Genomic DNA, 20,608 nt, shown 5'->3' with positions numbered 1-20,608 from the left:
TGTAATGTGACTTAATAACTAATGTATCACCAACAATAATACTGTGAATGGTAAATACATGTGACTTTATTTGGTTTACTAGTGAACAGAACAACCCACAGAATCTTAAATTATTCATCCATCCACATAAAATGACGATAAACCCGAAATAGTAATTTGATTAAATTGGCCTTCCCGTCTGTGTTCTCATTGGTCAGACGCAGTCAGCTGACACATGTGACGTGTCACGTGCCCGGTAGTCCTGATCGGCTGCAGTGTTTACAAAAAGAGAAGATGGGAAAGTGTCTCAAGTTTGTGGATCCACTGGACGCTTTCTTGTAATCTACCGCATGTTGTCCAAAAATTAGTAGTCTCCTGGGAGACGCGATTATGGCGGCCCTCGAGGTGGCTCTCCTGCCGGGCAAGCAGCACTGGCGGGAGGTGGGCGATGTCCTCAAGGCTCAGCTCGCCCCCGGCGACGGCGCTTTGCTCGGCTGCCTGGAACTCGACGGGACGCTAGTGTTGTGGGACCCAGCCGACGAGGAAGCTGCTCCGGTTAAGTTGGACGGAAGCTATCAGGAGTGAGTCCGCATTGTTTACTTCGATCGTAATGACTATTAAGACGCGACTCCATACTCATTAATGCCTGTTCCCACTCCTGTTTGCTGAAATCTAATGTTAACATGTAATCTGAAACAAGACATCAGAAATTAGCATGGATGTAATGATTATTCTAAACCTTCAAATTAACAGTAGTTTTCACATACATGAAGTAGCATCACATCACTTCCGCTTTATTGTGACGTAACAGTGTAGCTAATTAACGTAGCCACCCCCCGCAATGAGTTTTTCAGCCAATGACATGAAATAACCTCTTTGATGTGTATAAATAAACAGGTGAAACGTAGTTAGAAACAAACCTCAAATTCCCTAACAGGGTCTGTTAAGTATACTGAGGTTTAAAAATCGAGTACTGTATGGCTATGTGGGCAAAATTTCTTATCTCGATAGTCATGCCAAATATCTCGATAAGTTACAATATTATAACAATTTTACTATGAGTTTAGTGAAAAGTAGCTCACAGGAAATTTGGCCTGAATCGTTGAAGGGAAAATAACCATGGTTTGATATGTCCTCATGTAACCTCTTATATAAGGATATGTTGTTGTCCTGAACTGTTGTACGAATCCAGGTGTCCAACAATTTGTGAATAAAGGGCAGAATCAGCCTGGGAACTCTTCCTTGTTTATACTGTGCCTGGGAATTCCCAGATTGTATGCCTTGTTTATACTGTAGACCTAAACATGTTTTCGAGGGTGCCTGGGAATTCCCAGGTTGTATGCCTTGTTTCTCACGCCCACCCCTTTTTGTTAACGAATAAAAGACGCAGCGGCACACGGTTCGGGTAGTCAGCTGTGGAATACGTACGATTGCCCAGCCGTTTTGCAGCTCGTTTTACCCGAACCGTCGGCTCTTGATTATATTCTTCTGCTTAGCGTTGAAGTGTGTTGATTGCTGTTTGCGGGGGAATAAAATGCACAATTATTCTAGCAAAGCATATCAGTCTCTGTGTATTCATTGTTGCCGCCGACCACTCACGATCCTGCATAAAAATATAAAAGTGAAGTAGTGTTTTCCACAAAACAATCGTGTACATTATTTCTTCCCGTAGCTTTACCTGGGAGGAGGCTATGAGCAGTTGCCCTGGACCAGGTGGAGCCACACGCCTGCTGGCCGTAGGCTCCGACTGTAAGCTGAGGATTTTTGAAGTAGACGCTGAGAGAGGAACGGTGCTCTCCGTGCATCTCGCTGGCGAGTGTCCTGCACAGCGCCTCTTGCAGGAGCAGCGTGAGTGCTCAGGTTGGTCCAGTAGTACTGATCATATCTTACTTACCAACAAGTTGAGTTACAGAAGGCTGTTTGTATCTTGAATTGTTTGTAAATCATTATTTTGACTTTTTTGTCCCCAATGTCCGAAATGTTCCTGATGTTGGGTAGCAATGGAAAAACTTACCTTGACAGTGTGAATGAAGCTCCCAAGTGGAGCTTTAGTGCTAATGCTTCACGTGTCACCAATGTCTTTAGGTCGGAGTAGCCCGCAGGTGGCACGTGTACTGTCGTTTGCATCAGGTCACTGCCAAATGCTATTGGATGGTGTCTGTCTGCTGCGGCTGGAGTGGTTGCCCACGCAGGACGAGGCGCGGGCTCTGAGCTGCTACCGCCTGGTCCCGGTGGACAGCGGCTCTACGCTTGTGGTCCAGTGCTGCATGCGCCAACACTTTGCCTTCACCCTCAGCGATGGCGGACTCATTTGTATCCTCAAGGTGTGTTTATTTTATTTATTTTTTTGCAAATAGTGAATCTGTTTATGACAGACCTACACGCAATATGTACAAAAAATACTTTTCCCAAAAATTTAGCCCTTTCATGCACTTTCAATGCATTTACATTTGTTAAAAACGATTTAACTTATTGAAATACGCTTTTTAAAGTATTCCGTACCACCTGTTCTGACTCTCTTGCTGTCAAGAAATGGGAGACTGTCATATAACATCACTTTGAGAAACCGAAAAGAAGACTCGCTCCTCCAAATAAGAGGCAAAGCGTGCTTGCTTCAAGCTGTTTGTTTGTCACTTCAAGTTGATGTTAACTGAGACAAAAGATAAACATTGTGTATTTAGATATCAAAATGTTCAACCAAACCATATATTAACATTAACCGAATGGTATCCAAGCTTCTTAACTGGCCTTCCAGCCATCTATGATGTCACCGACGGCGTCCTCCTGGCCTCCGTAGATGTTCCCACCTACATGAGCGCCGGCCTGATGGAAGAAGCGGAGCCGGCTGCTTCGTGGTCACGATTTCGCCTACTAGAGGTATCAGCTGACATGAGCACGGCCGTCGTCGTCACGCACACCAACACTGCTGCTGCCATCGACCTCGACCACTACTTCAGGTACAGGTTCATCATCATTATCAATGTCTTTTTCCTCTCTTTTTTTATTGTTATTTTACTTTATTATATTTGATTATCCATTTCTGTGTATTTAAAAAAATATTTTTATATATTTAGATTTTTAGTGCTGGAACAGCTACATTAATTTATTTTGTTCTATTTTTATTTTACATGTTCATTATTAATAAATTATTTAATAATATTCTAATATAAATAATATGCTTCGATATTTACAACACTTTTTTGACAAAACAGATACTTTTTATTAGATTTATGTACTTTTTGTATTATTTTTATTTAGTTATTTGTGATTATGTGATTTTAGAGTATCATTTAATTTCCGATCTTTGTATTTAATATGATCGTTATTGATAAATTAATATTTAATGCCATAATATTTTGATATTAATGTTTTAATTTAATGTAATACCTTTTTCACAGTACACAGATTAACATTTTTAAAACTTTTTATTTACTTTTAACTTTTACATATTTTTTGGAGGATTTAATAATTTATTTATGATGACAATATTAAAAGTATCAATGATTGTTTTACTCTGTTAATCTCTTAAGTCTTTTATTGAATTGTTTATATTTTATTGTTTTTTGTTTATATACAGTTTATGCTGAAACTGGTAAAACTCACAGCGTATAACTAAAGATGATTTTTATTATATTTGTTTTTATATATTTTTTCAGTTATTATTTTTATGTGTGACAACCTATCCATGGCTTCTCTAAATATCTCGCTCATCATCATCATCATCATCATCTTCTTCCAGGAGGAACCCTGATCACCTGCTGTCTCAGACCACGCCCACTGGCCTGCACCGGCGACCCCAGCGACCAATCGATGAGGACAAGGTGACAAGCGCAAACTGCAGCCTGGCCGCGCTGGGACTCAACTTCAATGCTGACAGGTGAACTTCTACTCTGATTTATCACTATAATTCAGCACTAACTAGTGGTTAGCATGTCTGCCTTATAGTTCTCAGCGTCAGGTTCCCATTCTGTGCTCTGGCCTTCTTGTTTACATGTGCCCTGCGCTTACATGTTAACATGTTAGCTTCTAATCTCCTTGACTGTTTGCCCTGATAATTGACTGGCGACCAGTCAGTTTGTCTAATGTTCCTTAAGACCAATCACACTTGTCGTGTAGGTCTTGGGGCTTTCGTCTGACGTCCATGTACAACGCAGCCCGGAAGTCGTCCTTGTCCTCGTCGCTCCGACCGATCGCCACTTCCTGGTCCTCGTCGCTCCCCCGCCACGGGACCGGCCAGGCCGCACCCCCTGCCCGCAGTGGAGTCCCTCAGGGGGGCGCGAACGTCACCTTAGATGTGCCGGAGTCATCCGTCCCGTCTCTTCTGTCCGTCTGCGATTTCTCCGCTATGTTGTTGTTTGCGTGCCCCGGAAACCGGCAGACCACCACCGTCCTGTGGGACTTTGCAACCGGGAATGTCAGCTACCACCAGGCGGAGGGCCCGGCGGCGGCCGTGGAGTTGTGTGGACAGAAACATCACGCTGTGCTCCTCAAGAGTGAGTCGATGGAAAGTTAGGCCAATGTACTAGTACACTCTTTGACCTTACTAGCAAAACAATTTAGCACATTTGTAGTTTTGCCTCACTAGTAATATATGATATCAAGGAATTTTGCAATTGATGATTTGCGTTCTTCCATTGTCCTCTGCAGAGTCGGGAATGTTCCAGGTTTTGTTCTCGGTGTCGCAGCAGGAGCTCCTGAGCAGTTTGATGATGTTTGGCAGCGCGGCCACCGTGGACGCACTTTGTCACCTCAACACATGGGGGCGCTGCTCCATCCCCATCCACTCCCTGAAGGTAGAAGCCGGAGTAGTCCACCTTGTGCGATGTCGGCCCGCGTCATCCATCTTGTGTGTTGTCGTCATTGCGCAGGCAGGAGTTAAGAACCGGCAGCTGGACACGGTGGACTTCTATCTGAAAAGCAAAGAAGACCTTCTGAAGACGCACAGCACCACAAGCTTCACAGAACGTACGACCCGACTCTCAGACCTCTGACATATTTGCATGAATTACCTCTAACTCATTGGCTGCCAGCAGTTTTTAAAGCAGAGTTCCCCATATTAACATAAGATATCCTTTATTAGTCCCACATGATTATTAAATTAATATTATAATACTGCTTTTTTTCACGAGCATTTTAACAGCTCCTTCCAGTAGCCAAAGAATATTGATTGCCTAGCATTGTCATGTTCACATAATGTTTTTCCTTCCGCACAGGCGTCCAGACTTTGCGTCCCGCCTTGGACCTGCTGTGCGCCGCCATCCGGGAATCGAGCAACGACGCTCAAAGCCGCCTGTTCTCGGAACAGCTGCTCAACGTCACGCTGAGCTTCGTCAACGCGCAGATACGCTACATGCTAACGCACATGAGCTGTAAGACGCCACGCACGCACAGCTAGCGCAATGCTACATGAGCACTGAGTGTGTGTCTGTTGTGCAGACGAGGACGACGACGTGAGCAGCTGCGTGGACATTCTGAACGAGTACCTAACGGAGCTCAGGACCTTCATGAAGAAATACCCGTGGCCTGCCGACGGCGCCAAAGATCACAAAGATCTAGCACCTGTGGAGGAGGACAAGGATGAGTGGGAGGAGCTTCCCACAGAGGTGACTCCTCATTTGCTCTTTTTTTTTTTAAACCAGTAAGTGTGTAATGTGTATCACACTTTGATGTATACCCCTTTCACACTATTTCTGTACACTTTACACACGGACTCAAATGCCTTTCAAATTGGCATGTAAGACTTTTACACTGACGTAGACCGCTTTCAGACAGATGTATACCCTTTTCATTTGGATTTATACACCTTTCATACTGACTTATATGCCTTTCACACTGGCGTGTAGGACTTTTACACCTCTTAACCTTGTCACACTCCTTATTGCCCTTTTATACCAACATGTACTATATGACTTTACATCGACAAATATCCCTTTACTCACATATATGACTTCCATAAAGGTTTATAGTTATACCCCTTTCACACAGTTTTATACCCCTTTCACACTGTATCATACAATTTACACACCAACCTATACTCCTTTCATACTAACTTACAGCCTTTTCACACCGATATATGCGCCTTTCACACTGATTAATACCCCTTTTACAAGGATTTATAACCCTTTCACATTGATTAAGACCTTTTTCAGACAGATGTACCCATTTCCCACTGGTTTACACCCCTTTTACACTAATGTGTACAACTTTCAGACATACTCATACAATTTTCACACTGATTTATACCCTTTTCATATAGGTACATAACAGTTTCACACTGACATTTATAACTTTTATACTGATTTATACCTCACAAGGATTATACCCTTTTTACATTGACATTTGCACATAGCCCTCTCACTCTGACATACCACATTTACACTGATGTCAACCCCTTTTACAGGAAGTAGTCCGCGTGTCCGTCCTGACCAATCAGATCCCCAGAGCCCAGGCGGTGTTTAGGAGGCGGGGCCTTCCTGAGGGGCGTCTCCCGGCGCTGAGGGCGACAGGCTTGGGTCTGGTCTTCTCGTATCTGCAGGGACGAGATCTGCCGACCGCCATCACGCTTCTCACAAACATGGTGGGTGTCTTGACAGGAATTCTGTTTTAGCTTTGCCTTGAATGACAGCCATCTTGTTTTTTTTCCAGGGTTTCAATGTGAAGAAGGAATTGCATCGCATCTGCATCTACACGCACGACAGGGACCTCAGGGACTTTGTGGTTAGTTGTCTACTTCCTATTAAGTGCTGATATGCTCCCCGTTCACACCGATTTGTACCCTTCCCCTTTCATACTGCCGTACAATTTCATGCTGACTTGTAACCATTTCTCACTGACATGTACCCTTTCACAATGACTTATACACGTTTATTATAATGATGATTACATTGATTTTTACCCTTTCACACTGACATGTACCCATTTCACACTGACTTTTAGCCCTTTCACATTGTCCTATACCCTTTCATACTTGCCTTATTACAGTGAAATTGTATTCTTTACACATTCATCTGTGCCATTTAACATTAACTTGTATCCCTTTTACACTGTAATACACCTATCACATTGCCTTATACCCCTTTCAAACTGCACAATATTAATAAAGATGACTTGTATCCTCTTTACACTGTCATATGCCCCTTTCACACTGCCTTGTACCCTTTAACACTGATTTGTACCCCCTGTCTCCTTTCAAATACCCCTTTCACACTGAGTTATACACCATTTATAGTGACCCTGTCACACCATCTTAATACCAGTCCGCCACCCCGAGGCCTTTAATTACAGTCATGTGCTCATGTATGACATCACACATGTTCACATGTTCATCAGTCATGTCCTCATGTGGTCATTTTCTTCCTGATTCCTTCTCCATGGCGAGTACCTTAAGTTATCTGCGTCTGTGAATGTTCACTTCCTAAGGGGGAGGAGCTTCGCAGACGTCGTCACTTTTCCGAGGAGGAGCTAGGCAGCGTGGCGTTCATCAAGGAAGCGGCGCACCTGGCCTCTCTACCGCTTTACCGGTATGCAGATGGAGCTTCGGATATCAGGTGACTAATCCCGCGATTGAGTGGTTGCCGGCTGCAGTCGCCATGGTAACGTGACATCACCTGTCAATCATCCAGGCCACTCCAGCTAATCCTGCACAAGGAGCCGGCGGAAGTTAGAGAGGTCCTGCTGGAGGAAGTGCTGGGACAGGAAATGTGTGAGCAGGAAGAGGCAGGTCTCTGGCAGGAAGTGAGGCTGGATTGGGTGAAGAACTGGAAGCAGAGCAGCAGGACGGCCATTTTGTTGTCCAGACGCCAGCATAACGGTAGGAGAACATTTGTTGGATTGGCTGGGGCAGCACATTGGAAGAGTGGTTCACACGTCTGCCTCACAGTTAGCAGGTTCAGGGCCCCTGCTTTCCTGTGTGGAATTTGCATGTTAGCGTGTTAGCTTGATTGAACATTCTGCACTGTCCAAAGTTATGAGTGCTTTGGCAACCAATCCTTTGTTGTAGAAACTGAATCTACATCCCTGATGTGATGTTTAGAGCTGAGCTGGTGTGAGTCTTCGGTGCTGTGGGGTCACATGACCTCATTCCACAACCATGCCGCCCTGGTGGCTTGGCTGGAGAGCGGTGAAGCCTCTGGTACGGCCCGGTGGCCAACGTTGACAGCGGAAGTGGTTAACGGCAACACCCGGAGCAGCCGCTTCCTCAGGGAGGAAATCCTGGACGCACTCGCCAGGTGGGATACGTGTTCTCCGACACCATGAGGCCAAACACACTTCCTGTCATGTTCCTGCACTCTGAATCCTTTTTTAGTTGTTTCTTACCTCTTTCAAATAACCCTTTATACTCACTCCTGCTCCTTTCCTTCTAACTTGTACATTTTCACATATTCATATTATCTTTTTGTACCGCTTTCACACTGCCATATGTCCCTCGCGCAGGCGAAGTATATTCATCCCTGACGAGCTGTCCGACTTGGATCAACTTTTGTGGCGCGTAGCTCAGGGCGGCTCTCTGATGTCATCGTCGTCGTCGCCGCCCTTCCCTCGGCACCTCGGCCTCGACCTCCACTCGCGGGTCATCAGTTGGTGTCTGGAGCGCCACCTGCAGTTCCTCCTCTACACCTACCTGGAGCACTACAGGTGCGCACACCACATTTCAGACCTAATGGGAAGTTCATGCCGGAAAACCCTCCAATTTGATTGAGTTTGAACTGACAATTGCAGTGTCACTGAAATGTGTCCACCACAATGTAAAAAAACAACAACTCATCAGCAGTTTGATTTCATGTTGTACACTTACTACTGGGTACAGGGGACCTTTAAGCCTGAAAAGTTTGGATTTTTTTTCTCCTTCATAAATAAAGTCCACAAGAGCATACGCACACACCTTCGTTAGATCCCACATTCATTCCCTATGATGTCATCTCTTTTTATTCCAAAATCCAAATTTAGAAACCGCATTCACACTTGTTTTGACATTTCAAGTGTGAGAAATAATGTGCTATTTATTATATAAATAATATAAATAAAGGTACCAGTAAGCATGTTGTTTGTGGGCAGGTTGACTCCCAGGAACTGTCCTGTGCTGTCCAGTGGAGGACCAACTGACTCGCAGCCGTGGTCAGACATGATGGTGAAAATGCAGGAGATCACCACTAACTTGACAGGTGGGACGCCACATAGACATACAGTGGTGCCTCAAGATCAAACCGTGACCATGGCCGGAACTCAAAACATTCATATCTTAAATCTATCCTGAGCCTTAGGCTAGTACTTTCATGTTGCATGGATGATGAAGACGACTAGAAATATTTAATAATAATTAAAAAATCTGTTTTCAATGGCAGTCCTCCAGACCTAAAAAGACAGTATGCCACGTGGTTGTCGCCTTATTGTCATCTTCTACTTTCTGTGTGTCCTTCAGACCCAGCGTTGGTCCATCAGGCCAGTCTGACATGCGCTCAGGTTCTCCTACCAGGAAGTCCCCCATCCCTCAGCTCACTTCTCCTGGAGGGTCACAGTCTGCTCGCCCTCGCCACCATTATGTTCGCGCCCGGGGGTATCGACCAGGTCAGCTTCATGCCTTTCACAGTGACACATATCTATTTCACACAAATTTTTACCGTGTGTTCATTTTAAAATGACTTCCTCTGCTGTTTTCACACTAAACCCCTTTTACACTGACACATACCCCTTTTCTTTGTACCACTTTCACATTGTCATATATCCCTTTCACCCGGACCTCTAGCCCTTTCACAGAGTTGTGGTCTACTTCCTGCTTGGCAGGTGGTGGTCCAGGGTGCAAGTCTGTCCCGGGCCGATTTCTCTGTGGACCCACAGCTGATGAAGATGGCACTGACGGCATACCCCAAACTGAAGGCGGCGCTGTTCCCGGCAGGACCACGAGGGCCCGGCCCCTTCACAGACGTATCTGTGTACCACCTTCTGCAGGTGAGCAAGAGAAAAAAAATGCCATAAAATAATAATAATAATAATAGTAATAATAATGTGTGCACAAAATTCAAATTAATAATATTATTGCCTTTTCTGGACATTTGGGTAAGCAAGTGGAGTACACTTTTTGTATTGCCCTTTTTAGGTGCGCTCCATTTTCTTACCCCAAACATCCATTTTAGAATACAATATAAATATACAATACAATGAAATTGGGGTACCACTCCAAGACAAGGCTGCAGTGAATAAATAACTTTCAGGGTAGTTCTAAACCTTCAAACAACTGCTACTTTAACACAGCGCAGAAACGCAAATGCATATACTGTATATAGAGCATGCAACAATAATCACATGCATATATTTTCTGTGTCGTGGGAGCAACAACTTTGACTGAAGTTTAGTTGGGGACCTTCTTCTTCTTGCTATTAATTATGCCACATCTTCCAGGGGACCACAGTACTGCCAAGGCATGTTGTGGCAGAACTTAGTACTACACTGAAGGCTGCAAATTCAAATTTGAACTTGCCTGTGTATACTGTAAAAATCCATTTAAAACATAGTCACCTAAAAATCCACAATCCAGCCCAAATGTGAATGATGTAATGCGCTGGAATGGCAACAAATTGTCGTTTTGTTTGTGTGTCTGTATTATGGTTAAAAAAAAAATTAAAAAATCATCATGTCATGTGTGGGGTTCGTCCCTTCTGTGTGCTTGTTGCAGGCGCTGCATCCTCTCGACCCGAGCCGACTGTTCGGCTGGCAGGCGGGAAACTCACTAAACTCCGTCGGTGCGTTGATTGACCCATAAGATACCCAATCACACGACTGCCACCTGACTTCCTGTCTGCCTCGTTGCCATAGAAACAACTGAGTTACCTCACTTCTCCAGCCCGCACCTGGTGGACTCCTTCGCCTTGGTAGAGCGTCTGGATTTCCTGTACTACCTGCAACATGGCCGACCGTCCTTCGCCTTTGCCACATTCCTCCTGCAGCAGCTGATTGGCTGCCACCATGTCGGCCAAATGTGAGAACTGAACCACACACATGTACAGTCACTGAGGAGGTTCTGCTTTGAACTTGTGTGCTTGTGTGTGTATTAGTTTGCAACAGGCCCGGCAGCAGGTACACAATTTGGCGGTGCAGAATTTCAATTTGCCGTCGGTGGTGTCGGCCGCAGTTTGTTTCTGCGAGCTTCTCGGCCTCAACAGCCTCCAAATCAGAGTCGATGTTAAGGTCCTCAACACCATCTGGACACACTGGAAACTCGAACACACGCACTGTAGAGACACACAGCCTCTGCACACTCTGGGTAAAAACACACACACAAGATCCACACAGGCACACACTCACACACAGCTTGTATAAACACACACACCATGTGGTCAGTCTCGAAAGGTGTCAAGCTAGTGGAGGCGGAGCCAGGAACAGCAAAGGAGCTGATTGGCTACCTGGAAGCTGCTGTGATTGACAGCCTGGAAGTCAAAGATGTCAACAGGTGAGCATCTCCATCATCGTAATCATCATCATCTTCATCATCATCATGTTAGTTTTGTGTTGCCAGGAGTTCGTGGGAGGCCGCTCAGGATTGGTCATTGCCAGTGGAGTTTTGTCGTCTTCACGGACTTCCTCTTAGCTGCGTTTATCCCGCCCACTGTGCGCGTGACGGACGCTTCCTCAACTTCCTGTTGTTCGTGCAACTGCATCACTTCACATCGCAGCAGGTGGCGCGCTCACAATGTTTCTACTTCCTGGCTTGTCACTATGCTACTTCCTGTCTCATCATGATTCTACTTCCTGTGTGGCCAGGTTGGCTCCCTGCTGTTCCAGTTTAGCCCCGCCCTCCAGGACCATCTTCATATGGCGTTTGGTGAGCTGCAGTTGTTCACCGGGGGGACCTCGGGGTGTCCGGCTACCACCCGAGACCTCTTCCAGGTGCTGCTGTGGAGCCAGGAGGAGGCGGAGCCTAACAGGTACCTGCTGGAGGAGGCGTTGAAGCATCGCAGCACCTCATTGGCCGTGCTTGCCGCTTGTCAAAAGGTGACCTTAGCCCCGCCTACTATCAAAGCTCACACAGCTACTGTCAGTCGTGTCACTCGCGTGTTGATTGACAGGAGGCGGAGCTCGTGTCGTGCCTGTGCGTGTGGCTTCTCACGGTCATCGACGAAGTCACCGCGCAGGAAGTCATCACCTGCCTGTCTGCCACCTCCCAGCTCCACCCGTGGACCCTGCACCACCTGTCAATCATCTGGAGAACCTTGCTGGGCCGGGGCTTGCTCGGACCCCAAACACTCCTGCAGGGGTTCCAGCTCATCATGAAGGTGAAAACCACCGCTGTCTTACTCCCTGATTGTTACTTAAATCTCTGTGTGTTTGTCAGGTAATAAAAATTAAAAACGTTTTCAATGGCCAGTGTCAAGTACTGATGATGTTTTTGTTGTTGTTGCATTGGTAGGACTGCCCTCTGCTGGACATGCTCAGCATGTTCCTGCTGTGCTACGACCACAAGAACTTCAACAAAGCCAAAATCAAACTCCAAAACTTCCACACCAGCATTACCAATGTCAGTAAACAACACACATGTGCACATGCCTCATCTTCATCATCATCATCATCATCATCATCATCATCCTTAGCACTCTGTCACTCCTCTTTTTCATAATCATCATCTTCATCAGCCATATTCTTCATCTTTCACACTTCAGCATCACTCTTCATCTTCTTCACTCTTCATTGTCATCTTCATCCTTATCACTCATCTTCGCTCCTTATCGTCATTGTTTTCGCTCTTCATCTTCATCACACCATCTTTGTCCCCCATCTTTATTACTCTTCCTAATTCTGTTCTTGTTTGTTCTGTACAGTTGAGCGCTAGCGGCGAGCCGCCCCCCGGTGGTGTGCCGCTGCAGTGGTTGTGTAGTGAGGCCTGGTTTTTGATCTTGCTCTTGTGTCAGCGTATGAGCTCACACTTTGAGCTGCGACGCCTCCTGCAGGTCTTGGCGGACGGAGACATGATGACCAAGGACAGCGGTGAGAGTCAAGTCAAGACACACCAATTATGAGGGGGAGGAGCCTGTGGAAACATTGTGTGAAATGTATTCATGTGTGTGTAGGTCCAGACTTCAGGAAGCTGAGTCAGCTGAGTGACCTCCTGCAGGGTTCAGGAGTGTGCGTGTCTCCCAGGTTGCTGGAGTGCAATTCGTCCTCTGTCCAGCAGGAGGAGTTCCAGGCCACTGTTGACGCTCTGCAGGCCAGCGGTTTCTACCAACAAGCACGAAGCGTCGCTACGCTAGCACAACTTCCTGTACAACGCCTGCTCATGTGTCAGGTGACAACCTCGTACCTCCACTTCCTCTCTGCTCGCGTTCCTACTTCCTGTGTTGTCATGATTCTACTTCCTGTCTCACTTCATGTGTGTTGCCATGTTTCTTCTTCCTGCCATTTCCATTCATTTCCTGAACTGTTTATTACTCGCAAGGGTCGTTACACATGCCTTGCCATGATTCTACTTCCTGTTTTGACGTGTTTCTGCTTCCTGCCTTGCCATGATTCTACTTCCTGTTTTGACAGGTTCTTTTGTTTTTGTTTTTTATTATTATTAACAAATGAAGCTTACAGGCTTACAAAAAAATTGGAACATATAAATGGGTGGTACAAAATGTTTCTACTTCCTGTGTGTATCTGTAAAACTTTGGTTATAAAACACTTCCTTTCTTGTCTGTCAATGAAGCTGATCCAGGAGTTGGAGCTCCAGCGTTCCAAGCGTCAGTGGTCCCGACTGGAAAGTCGCGTGTGCTTTTGGAGGAAGTGTCTCCAGCAGCTTGAGGATGAGCACGTGGATCCCGATTTGGCTTCCCGCTTTTTCCTGTCTCAGGCAGACTCGGCGCTGTCCGAGTCGTCGGCGGCCACCGAGTTTCAGTCGGAGCTGCTGGCGGTACGAGAACGCTGCCTGCTGCTCGCTATCGGCGCCCGCTGGCTGTCGCTGCACCGCCCGGTTCCCGTGGAGCAGATCGAGAACCTGGAGAAGAAGCTTTGGGTGGGCCGTGTCCGACAACATGCCCTGGTGGTCGCCATCCAGAGGGAGAGCGTCTTCAACCTCCTTCCACCAGACGTTAACACGTATGACACCCTCATGAAGGACTTTTCATTCTGCAACATTCCCGAGCTCCGCACAGACATGCTGCTCAGCCTAGAAGCGCTTCCTGGTCCGGCGGAGGAGCATCTGGACGTTGATCCGCTCCTCCAGCCAACAGAGAAGACGACGCTAGCGCTGTTGCTGGATGCTGCGTTGGACGCAGGAAGCGTCCACGAAGTCAGCCGCGCCTGTCGATACTTCTCGCTGTATCATCCTGATCTCTGGCTGCTGCTGCGCTGCCGAGGCCTGGCGTCCGGAAAACTTGCACCACAAGCACCGGACGAGCCTGACGTGCCACCCAGGAGGCTCCTACATGCCTGTGAGGAACACACCGACTGCAACTAGTATTCATTACAATCTGTTACCAGTTTTCATGAGTTAATAACTAGTTTGAATGTGTTTACCACTATCTGCAACTAATTATCATTAGTTGTTGACTGTCTGAAATTAGTTTTCATTAGTTGTTGACCACCAGTAGCTAGTTTTATTAACTTTAATAATTTTTACATGTTTCTGACCATCCGCAACTAGTTTTCATGAGTTGACCTTTTGCAACTAGTTATTATTAGTTGTCGACCACATGTAACTATTTTTCATAACAAATGTTCACAGGTTTATGACCATTGGCAACTAGTTTTCACGAGTTGACCATTTTCAACTAGCTATCATTAGTTGTCGACTACCTGCTTCTATTTGTTTTAGTTGGTGACCACTTGTAACTAGTTTTCAATAATTGTTGACCACCTGCAATTAGTTTTTATAACTAATTTTCACAGGTTTATGACCCTCGGCAACTAGTTTTCATGAGCTTACGACAGTCTGCAACTAGTCATCATTAGTTTTTGACTGTCTGAAATTAGTTTTCATTTGTTGTTGACCACCTGTAACTAGTTTTAATAACTATTTTCTACAGGCTTCTGACTATGCGAAACTAAGTTTCATGAGTTGATGACCATTTGCAACCAGTTATTTATTTTCGACCACCTGCAACTACTTGTGTTAGTTGTTGACCACCTGTAACTATTTTTCAATAGTTAATGACTGCCTGCAACTAGTTTTCATAAGTAATTGTCACAGGTTTCTGACCATGCACAACTACTTTTCATGAGTTGATGACCTTCTGCAACTAGTTTGAATGAGTTTATGACAATCTGCAACTAGCCATCATTAGTTGTTGACCACCTACAACTATTTATTTCCAATTAAGAACACCAGGGAGTTTTGAGTTGGCAGGTATGTGAGGGTCAGCCACTGACTATAATCTGTTGGCCATTGTCCAAGCCCATCCAGTTCGGTCGGGTGTGTCATTTGGTGTGCTTGGCATGTTAGCGTCATCGTTAGGCGATCTGTATCAAAATGTGCTTTTGGTTTGTCAGCACCGTCTGTGAGCAGCCTGTCGTCCTTCGTGCTGCTTCCTCCTCTTGCTGAAGACGACGTCGCCGTCCAGTTGCAGAAGATGGCTGAGCGGTGTCGCCATGGCAACAACTACTGCAAACAAATCCTCAGCCTCTACCAGCTCTCTAAGGTAGATGCCATCGGCATGCATCCGTCAATCAATTGGGTGTCCTTTTGGGGGCATCTTGTTCAAGTGGGAAATGTGCCTAGATGTCAATCTGACCTGTCAATCAAAGTCACTTGTCTTGATATTTAGCCTTGGCCCTTTTTATTTGTGAGTGTGCACGCGTTTTAATGTGCGTGTGTTTTTTTTTTTTTTTTGCATGTGCGTTGACAGGAGCTGCAGTGTCCCTTCAGTCAAATGAGCAGCGAGGATCCCGGCTGCATTCTTGAGAAACTACTGCTGTGCGATCATCCTGAACGCTTCCGGAACGCTCAAATGTTCATCCGAGCTCAAAGTTTCTCCGCCGACGTCGTAGCCGAGTTGGTGGCGGCCACGTTGGTGCGCGCCAAACAGGAGCACGCTCACCAGATGCAAACTGGTAGGAGGAGTGCGAGGGACTGATGCATTTGCAACACCCACATGGTTCTGCATACATATTTGACATGAGGCGTTTGAACGTGCGTGCGCAGAGAGGCAAGCGATCCGACCGTCGGAGGGTCGGGACTCGCTGGTCCAGCTGATCACTTTGTGTGAAGATCCTAACCTGGTCGGACTCAAAGTTCTGGAGAAGCTGAAGAGTGTACCACTCCGGGAGCTCAGCTGCAGTATGCATATGCACACTTAACATGTTTATATACACACGCATCGATTTAGACCCACTTGTACAGTGCGCACACAAAATCGCTCACATCTACATATACACAATCATACACACACATGCGTACTTGTTTCCCAGTCACTCATATTGTTGTTGTTGTTGTGTAGTGGTGGAGTTGTTAATCGTGGCCCACGACTGCTTCAGCATGACGTGCAACATGGAAGGAATCGTCCGGGTGCTGCAGGCCGCCAGACATTTAAGCCACGCCTACTTGGCCCCCAGCGAGCATTACGGCCTCTTGGTGAGCAGTGACATCACTTCCTGTCCAAGTACACCTTGAACTAATCTCAGAAGCTTGGTTGTCCATCTGATGTTTTAGACATTGAACACACCACAGATGCTGGAGTTTCCAACAGTCTCTGTGGACATTGAAATAACCGCTCAAGTCCGATTCTTCCACTGCTGTTGAAAATGATGAATGAACTGCATTAAAATGAATAAGCGGTGCGTTCAGGTGCGTTTGCTGACGGGAATCGGAAGATACAACGAGATGACTTACGTGTTCGACCTGCTGCATCAGAATCACCGCTTTGAGATGCTGCTCAGGAAGAAAATGGATATAGACAGAGGACAGGTAGAACTCAGCGCCCACGCACTCTCACACACGCACGCACTCACAAACACAGGCATGCAATGGTTCTGATGTGTCGACCTCGCGTGGGTTCGACCCCCGTCAGAGCTCGAGCCTGAAGACGGCGCTGTTGGACTACATCAAGCGCTGCCTGCCCGCCGACAGCGAGAAGCACAACATGGTGGCGTTGTGTTTCAGCATGAGGCGTGAGATCGGCGAGAACCACGAGATGGCCGCCAGGACGCAGCTCAAGATCATCCAGTCTCAGGCCTGGGGTGAGAAGTTGACGACCTCTCGTTTGGCAGCGATTTCAGTTTGAGACCTGCATTGAAGTTGTTGGCTACCCATGACTAGATTTTACAATTTGTGCAAGAGTCCATGAGTTGACAACCATCTGCAACATGTTTTCATGAGTTAACTACTAAACTTCCAACCATCTGCAACTCATTTTTATGAGTTAACAACAATCTGCAATTAGTGTTCAGCAGTTGTTTACCACCCGTAACTAGTAGTGTGAGTTGCTAGGCCTCTAGTTTTCAACCGTCCGCAGCCAGTTTTAATGAGTTGACAACCATCTGCAACAAGTTTTCATCAGTTGTTGACCACCTGTAACTAGTTGTTTCTAACCATACAAAAGTTACCATGAGGTGACAATTGCCCCAACGAGTTTTAATGAGTTTCCAACCATCTGCAACTAGTCATGAGTTGATGACTGTCTGCAAATAGTTTTCCTGAGGTGTTGACCACCTGGCACTAGTTGTGCAAGTTGCTATGCAATAAGTTTCTAACCATCCGCAACTAGTTTCCATGAGTTGATGACCACCGACTAGTTTTAATGTGTTGGCAAACTTCTGCAACAAGTTTTCATCAATTGCTGATCACATAACTACTTACAATAATTTCTGGACTATAAGGCACAGCTGACTATAAGCCACGCTAGCTAAATTTGGTGAATACTCGAGTTTGTTACACATATAAGCCACACCCGACTATAAGCCGCAGGTGTTTTAATGTTACCGCACCAGGTTCCCGCTACTTTCTTTTCTATAATGAGGGCGCAAATTGTCTCTCTCTCTCGCTCTGTCTCTCCTACTGTATTTGGGCTCACTTGATTTGTTTTGCTCTGCCTGACGCTCTTGCGCTTCCTTTGTAGTGTGCCCCATTGTGATCTGATGGATAAGCCACACCTTTGTATTAACTGCAGGGTCGAATGCAAGTTTTTAAAAAAAAGTAGCGGCTTATAGTCCAGAAATTACTGTACTTTCCAACTGTCTGCCAGAAGTGGCAAATCCAGGTCCACAAAGTAAAAACCTTGCCACAGTTTGGCTTTAGCCCCTTGTGCTCGGGAGCTCGGGAGCAACCACCTGGGGCTAAAGCCAAACTGGGGCAGGGTTTTTGTTTTCTGGACCTGGATTTGCCACCTCTATCTGCAACTAGTTTTTAAGAGTTGTTTACCACCTGTCACAACTTATGCAAGTTGCTATGCAACGAGACGTTTGCAATGCGAGCCCAAGGGCACTTTGATGTCACTTTTAAGTCGACAGTAGTGTTGGTCAATATGGCAACCCCTTGGGATGGATGTACACAATATTAATCATACTGTGTTTAGACTAGTTGGATAACTAACATAAAATAAAATATTCTTGCTAAGAAATGTTTGAATATGTGATTATTGTACTTCCTGTGGTGTTTGCTGACTTGTGTGCTTGTTGTCGTCGGCAGTGTCCTCGCCAGAGCTCAAAAGTTCTCTGCTCAAAGTTTTGTCTCTGCTCAAGGACGCCGCAGAGAGCTTCTCCAAGGTCATCTCACCTCGCCATCGCCAACTTCCTGTCTGCTGACGGCCATGTTGACTGTGTATGTGTGTGTGACAGGACTCATGCGTGCACCAGGCAAGTTGCTGCGTGCGGTTGGCCAAGCTGGTCACACTTCAGCTGCACTTCCTCAATCAAGGATCCGCCCTCCGCTTAGTCAACTTACAGCCTGCTGACATGATGGACGCCGCCATGGCGCTGCCCAGATGCTACCAGGTGGGTGATGTCATCATGATGCCATGGGGTGATGATGAAGATGATTCCTTAATGATGATGTAACACATTTGAGGTGTTGGTGTTGTCGGAGGCATACGACTACAGTCCGGACTGGGCGGAGCTTGTGTATCAGAAGGCGGTCCTAAACGCCGACTTCGCTTACCTGGATGAGCTGAAGCGACTCCGCCCACTGACCTCTGGGCTCTTTGAGGACATTTTTAAAAAGTGAGTCACCACATCCTGAAGTTTCACCCCGAAGCCCAATATCACAAACTTTTTGCCTTGCAATGAATTTTACTTCCTGTCTAGTCAAATTCCTGGTTTGCAATGTTTGAACTTCCTGTTCAGTCGTATTTCTACTTCCTGCCTTGCTATGTTTGTATTTCCTGTTCAGTCATGTTTCTTCCTCATGCCTTATTTTTCTTTTTCCTGCCTTGGTGTTTCTACTTCCCGTTTAGTCATATTTGTAGTAACTTATTTGCCATCTTCCTATTTTCTGTTCAGTCCATTTCTACTTCCTGTCTTGCCATATTTGACCTTTTCAGTCATGCTTCTATTTCCTGTTTCATCATATTTATACTTCCTGCCTTGCCATATTTCTACTATCTGTACAGTCATGTTGTAGGGATATGGCAAGGCAGGAAGACTAGTGTACATGGTGTTAATGATTTATTTATTTATTTTTAAAGAGAGAAAACTGAGGCACTCAAAGGTGTTTCAAGTTTATTTCCACATGGCCGGCGTTTCAGCATGCCCTGACGAAGGCCTACCAAGGCCTCAGTTTTCTCTTTTTTGAAAATGCTTTTGCAGATCTCTTCACTGAAGTGCGCCAAAGACACATTTTTGGGCTAAATCCAAAATATCCTAGCAGCGCTCCTGCATACTCTGATTATTTTAAAGTCATCATTCACTTGCGTTCCAGGCTGGACAGCGCCGCCAGTGGCGTAACGGCAAACGTGCGTCACCTGCTGACATACTGCGACGACATCTATTTGCGCTACCGCCTGGCATACCAACGACAACTCGACGATGTGACCAAGATGCTGCTGCAGGACGCAGCTGCCTCCAGCTACCTCAACGACGCCATCGGCGCGCACTGACGCACCGATATGTAACACAGGCGCCAGAACAAGGGCATAATGGCGTTCAATGACAATGCTCTTAATTCAAAATCACTCATTTCAAAATTTCACCATAGAAATCTGTTCCAGATAACAAAACATTTTTTGTAAACTGTTTTAAATGAAGAAAATGAAATTGTGCGTTATTGTACTGTGTAAAGACACAGTAGTAACATTATGTAAAAAAACAGCTATTTTTCCTTAATTGCTACTTTTTCCCCACTTCACTTTCACTAAACTCAATCCTCTTTAGTGTTTTTGTGCCTTCCTCATTCTAAGCAGCCTCCTTTGAGAATGGAGGAATTTTTTTTTGTTAATTTTGTTATGATTGTATTATTAATATCATGTGTTGTGTAAAGTGCCTTGCTGCAGCTGTTGCAAACGTGCTTAAAGTAAAGTTGTCATTAAATTACTATGTTAAATGATACACTGTAATGTCACGTTAGTATGGTTTTATATATTATAACATCATACACTATGATATCATACAAAAAAATGGACAGAACCAGTGGTCTATGACATAGTACGATACAATACTGTGCACCACTCAATGCAAATGTTGTCTTTTAAATAAATTTGCACATGGCTTTAAATGATGAGTCACTCCAAAGTCA

General features: G+C 45.6%; 1 protein-coding gene across 1 annotated transcript; it reads left to right on the top strand.

Annotated features, from left to right (window-relative positions):
* The first annotated feature begins 231 nt into the window (after positions 1-231).
* spg11 (SPG11 vesicle trafficking associated, spatacsin) lies at positions 232-20,590 on the top strand. The gene is made up of 40 exons (XM_086073889.1): positions 232-560; positions 1,652-1,839; positions 2,065-2,292; positions 2,735-2,936; positions 3,719-3,856; positions 4,096-4,472; positions 4,627-4,772; positions 4,848-4,944; positions 5,193-5,348; positions 5,416-5,582; positions 6,380-6,556; positions 6,625-6,696; positions 7,399-7,526; positions 7,602-7,789; positions 8,012-8,207; positions 8,413-8,613; positions 9,034-9,140; positions 9,398-9,543; positions 9,760-9,924; positions 10,649-10,715; positions 10,789-10,951; positions 11,028-11,236; positions 11,314-11,422; positions 11,489-11,648; positions 11,734-11,964; positions 12,039-12,245; positions 12,380-12,487; positions 12,789-12,954; positions 13,038-13,252; positions 13,655-14,378; positions 15,436-15,584; positions 15,792-15,996; positions 16,088-16,222; positions 16,383-16,516; positions 16,730-16,849; positions 16,953-17,121; positions 18,569-18,645; positions 18,718-18,873; positions 18,947-19,098; positions 19,796-20,590. Exons 1-40 carry the CDS (start codon positions 370-372, stop codon positions 19,971-19,973), a joined length of 7,104 nt encoding a protein of 2,367 aa, XP_085930015.1. The 5' UTR covers positions 232-369; the 3' UTR covers positions 19,974-20,590.
* The last annotated feature ends 18 nt before the right edge of the window (positions 20,591-20,608 follow it).

The sequence above is a fragment of the Leptonotus elevatus genome, chromosome 4 (assembly GCF_054856555.1).
Source record: "Leptonotus elevatus isolate MCC_2025b chromosome 4, RoL_Lele_1.0, whole genome shotgun sequence".
Classification (NCBI taxonomy): domain Eukaryota; kingdom Metazoa; phylum Chordata; class Actinopteri; order Syngnathiformes; family Syngnathidae; genus Leptonotus; species Leptonotus elevatus.
Note: the sequence above shows the minus strand (reverse complement) of the source record. Positions and strands in the feature narration are given on the sequence as shown.

Excerpts from the sequence above, each read along its gene's own strand:
- spg11 (XM_086073889.1), top strand. The coding sequence starts at position 370 with ATGGCGGCCCTCGAGGTGGCTCTCCTGCCGGGCAAGCAGCACTGGCGG. Across the intron at positions 5,349-5,415 it reads CATGCTAACGCACATGAGCT|ACGAGGACGACGACGTGAGC; the intron begins GTAAGACGCCAC and ends TCTGTTGTGCAG. Across the intron at positions 10,716-10,788 it reads AAACTCACTAAACTCCGTCG|AAACAACTGAGTTACCTCAC; the intron begins GTGCGTTGATTG and ends TCGTTGCCATAG.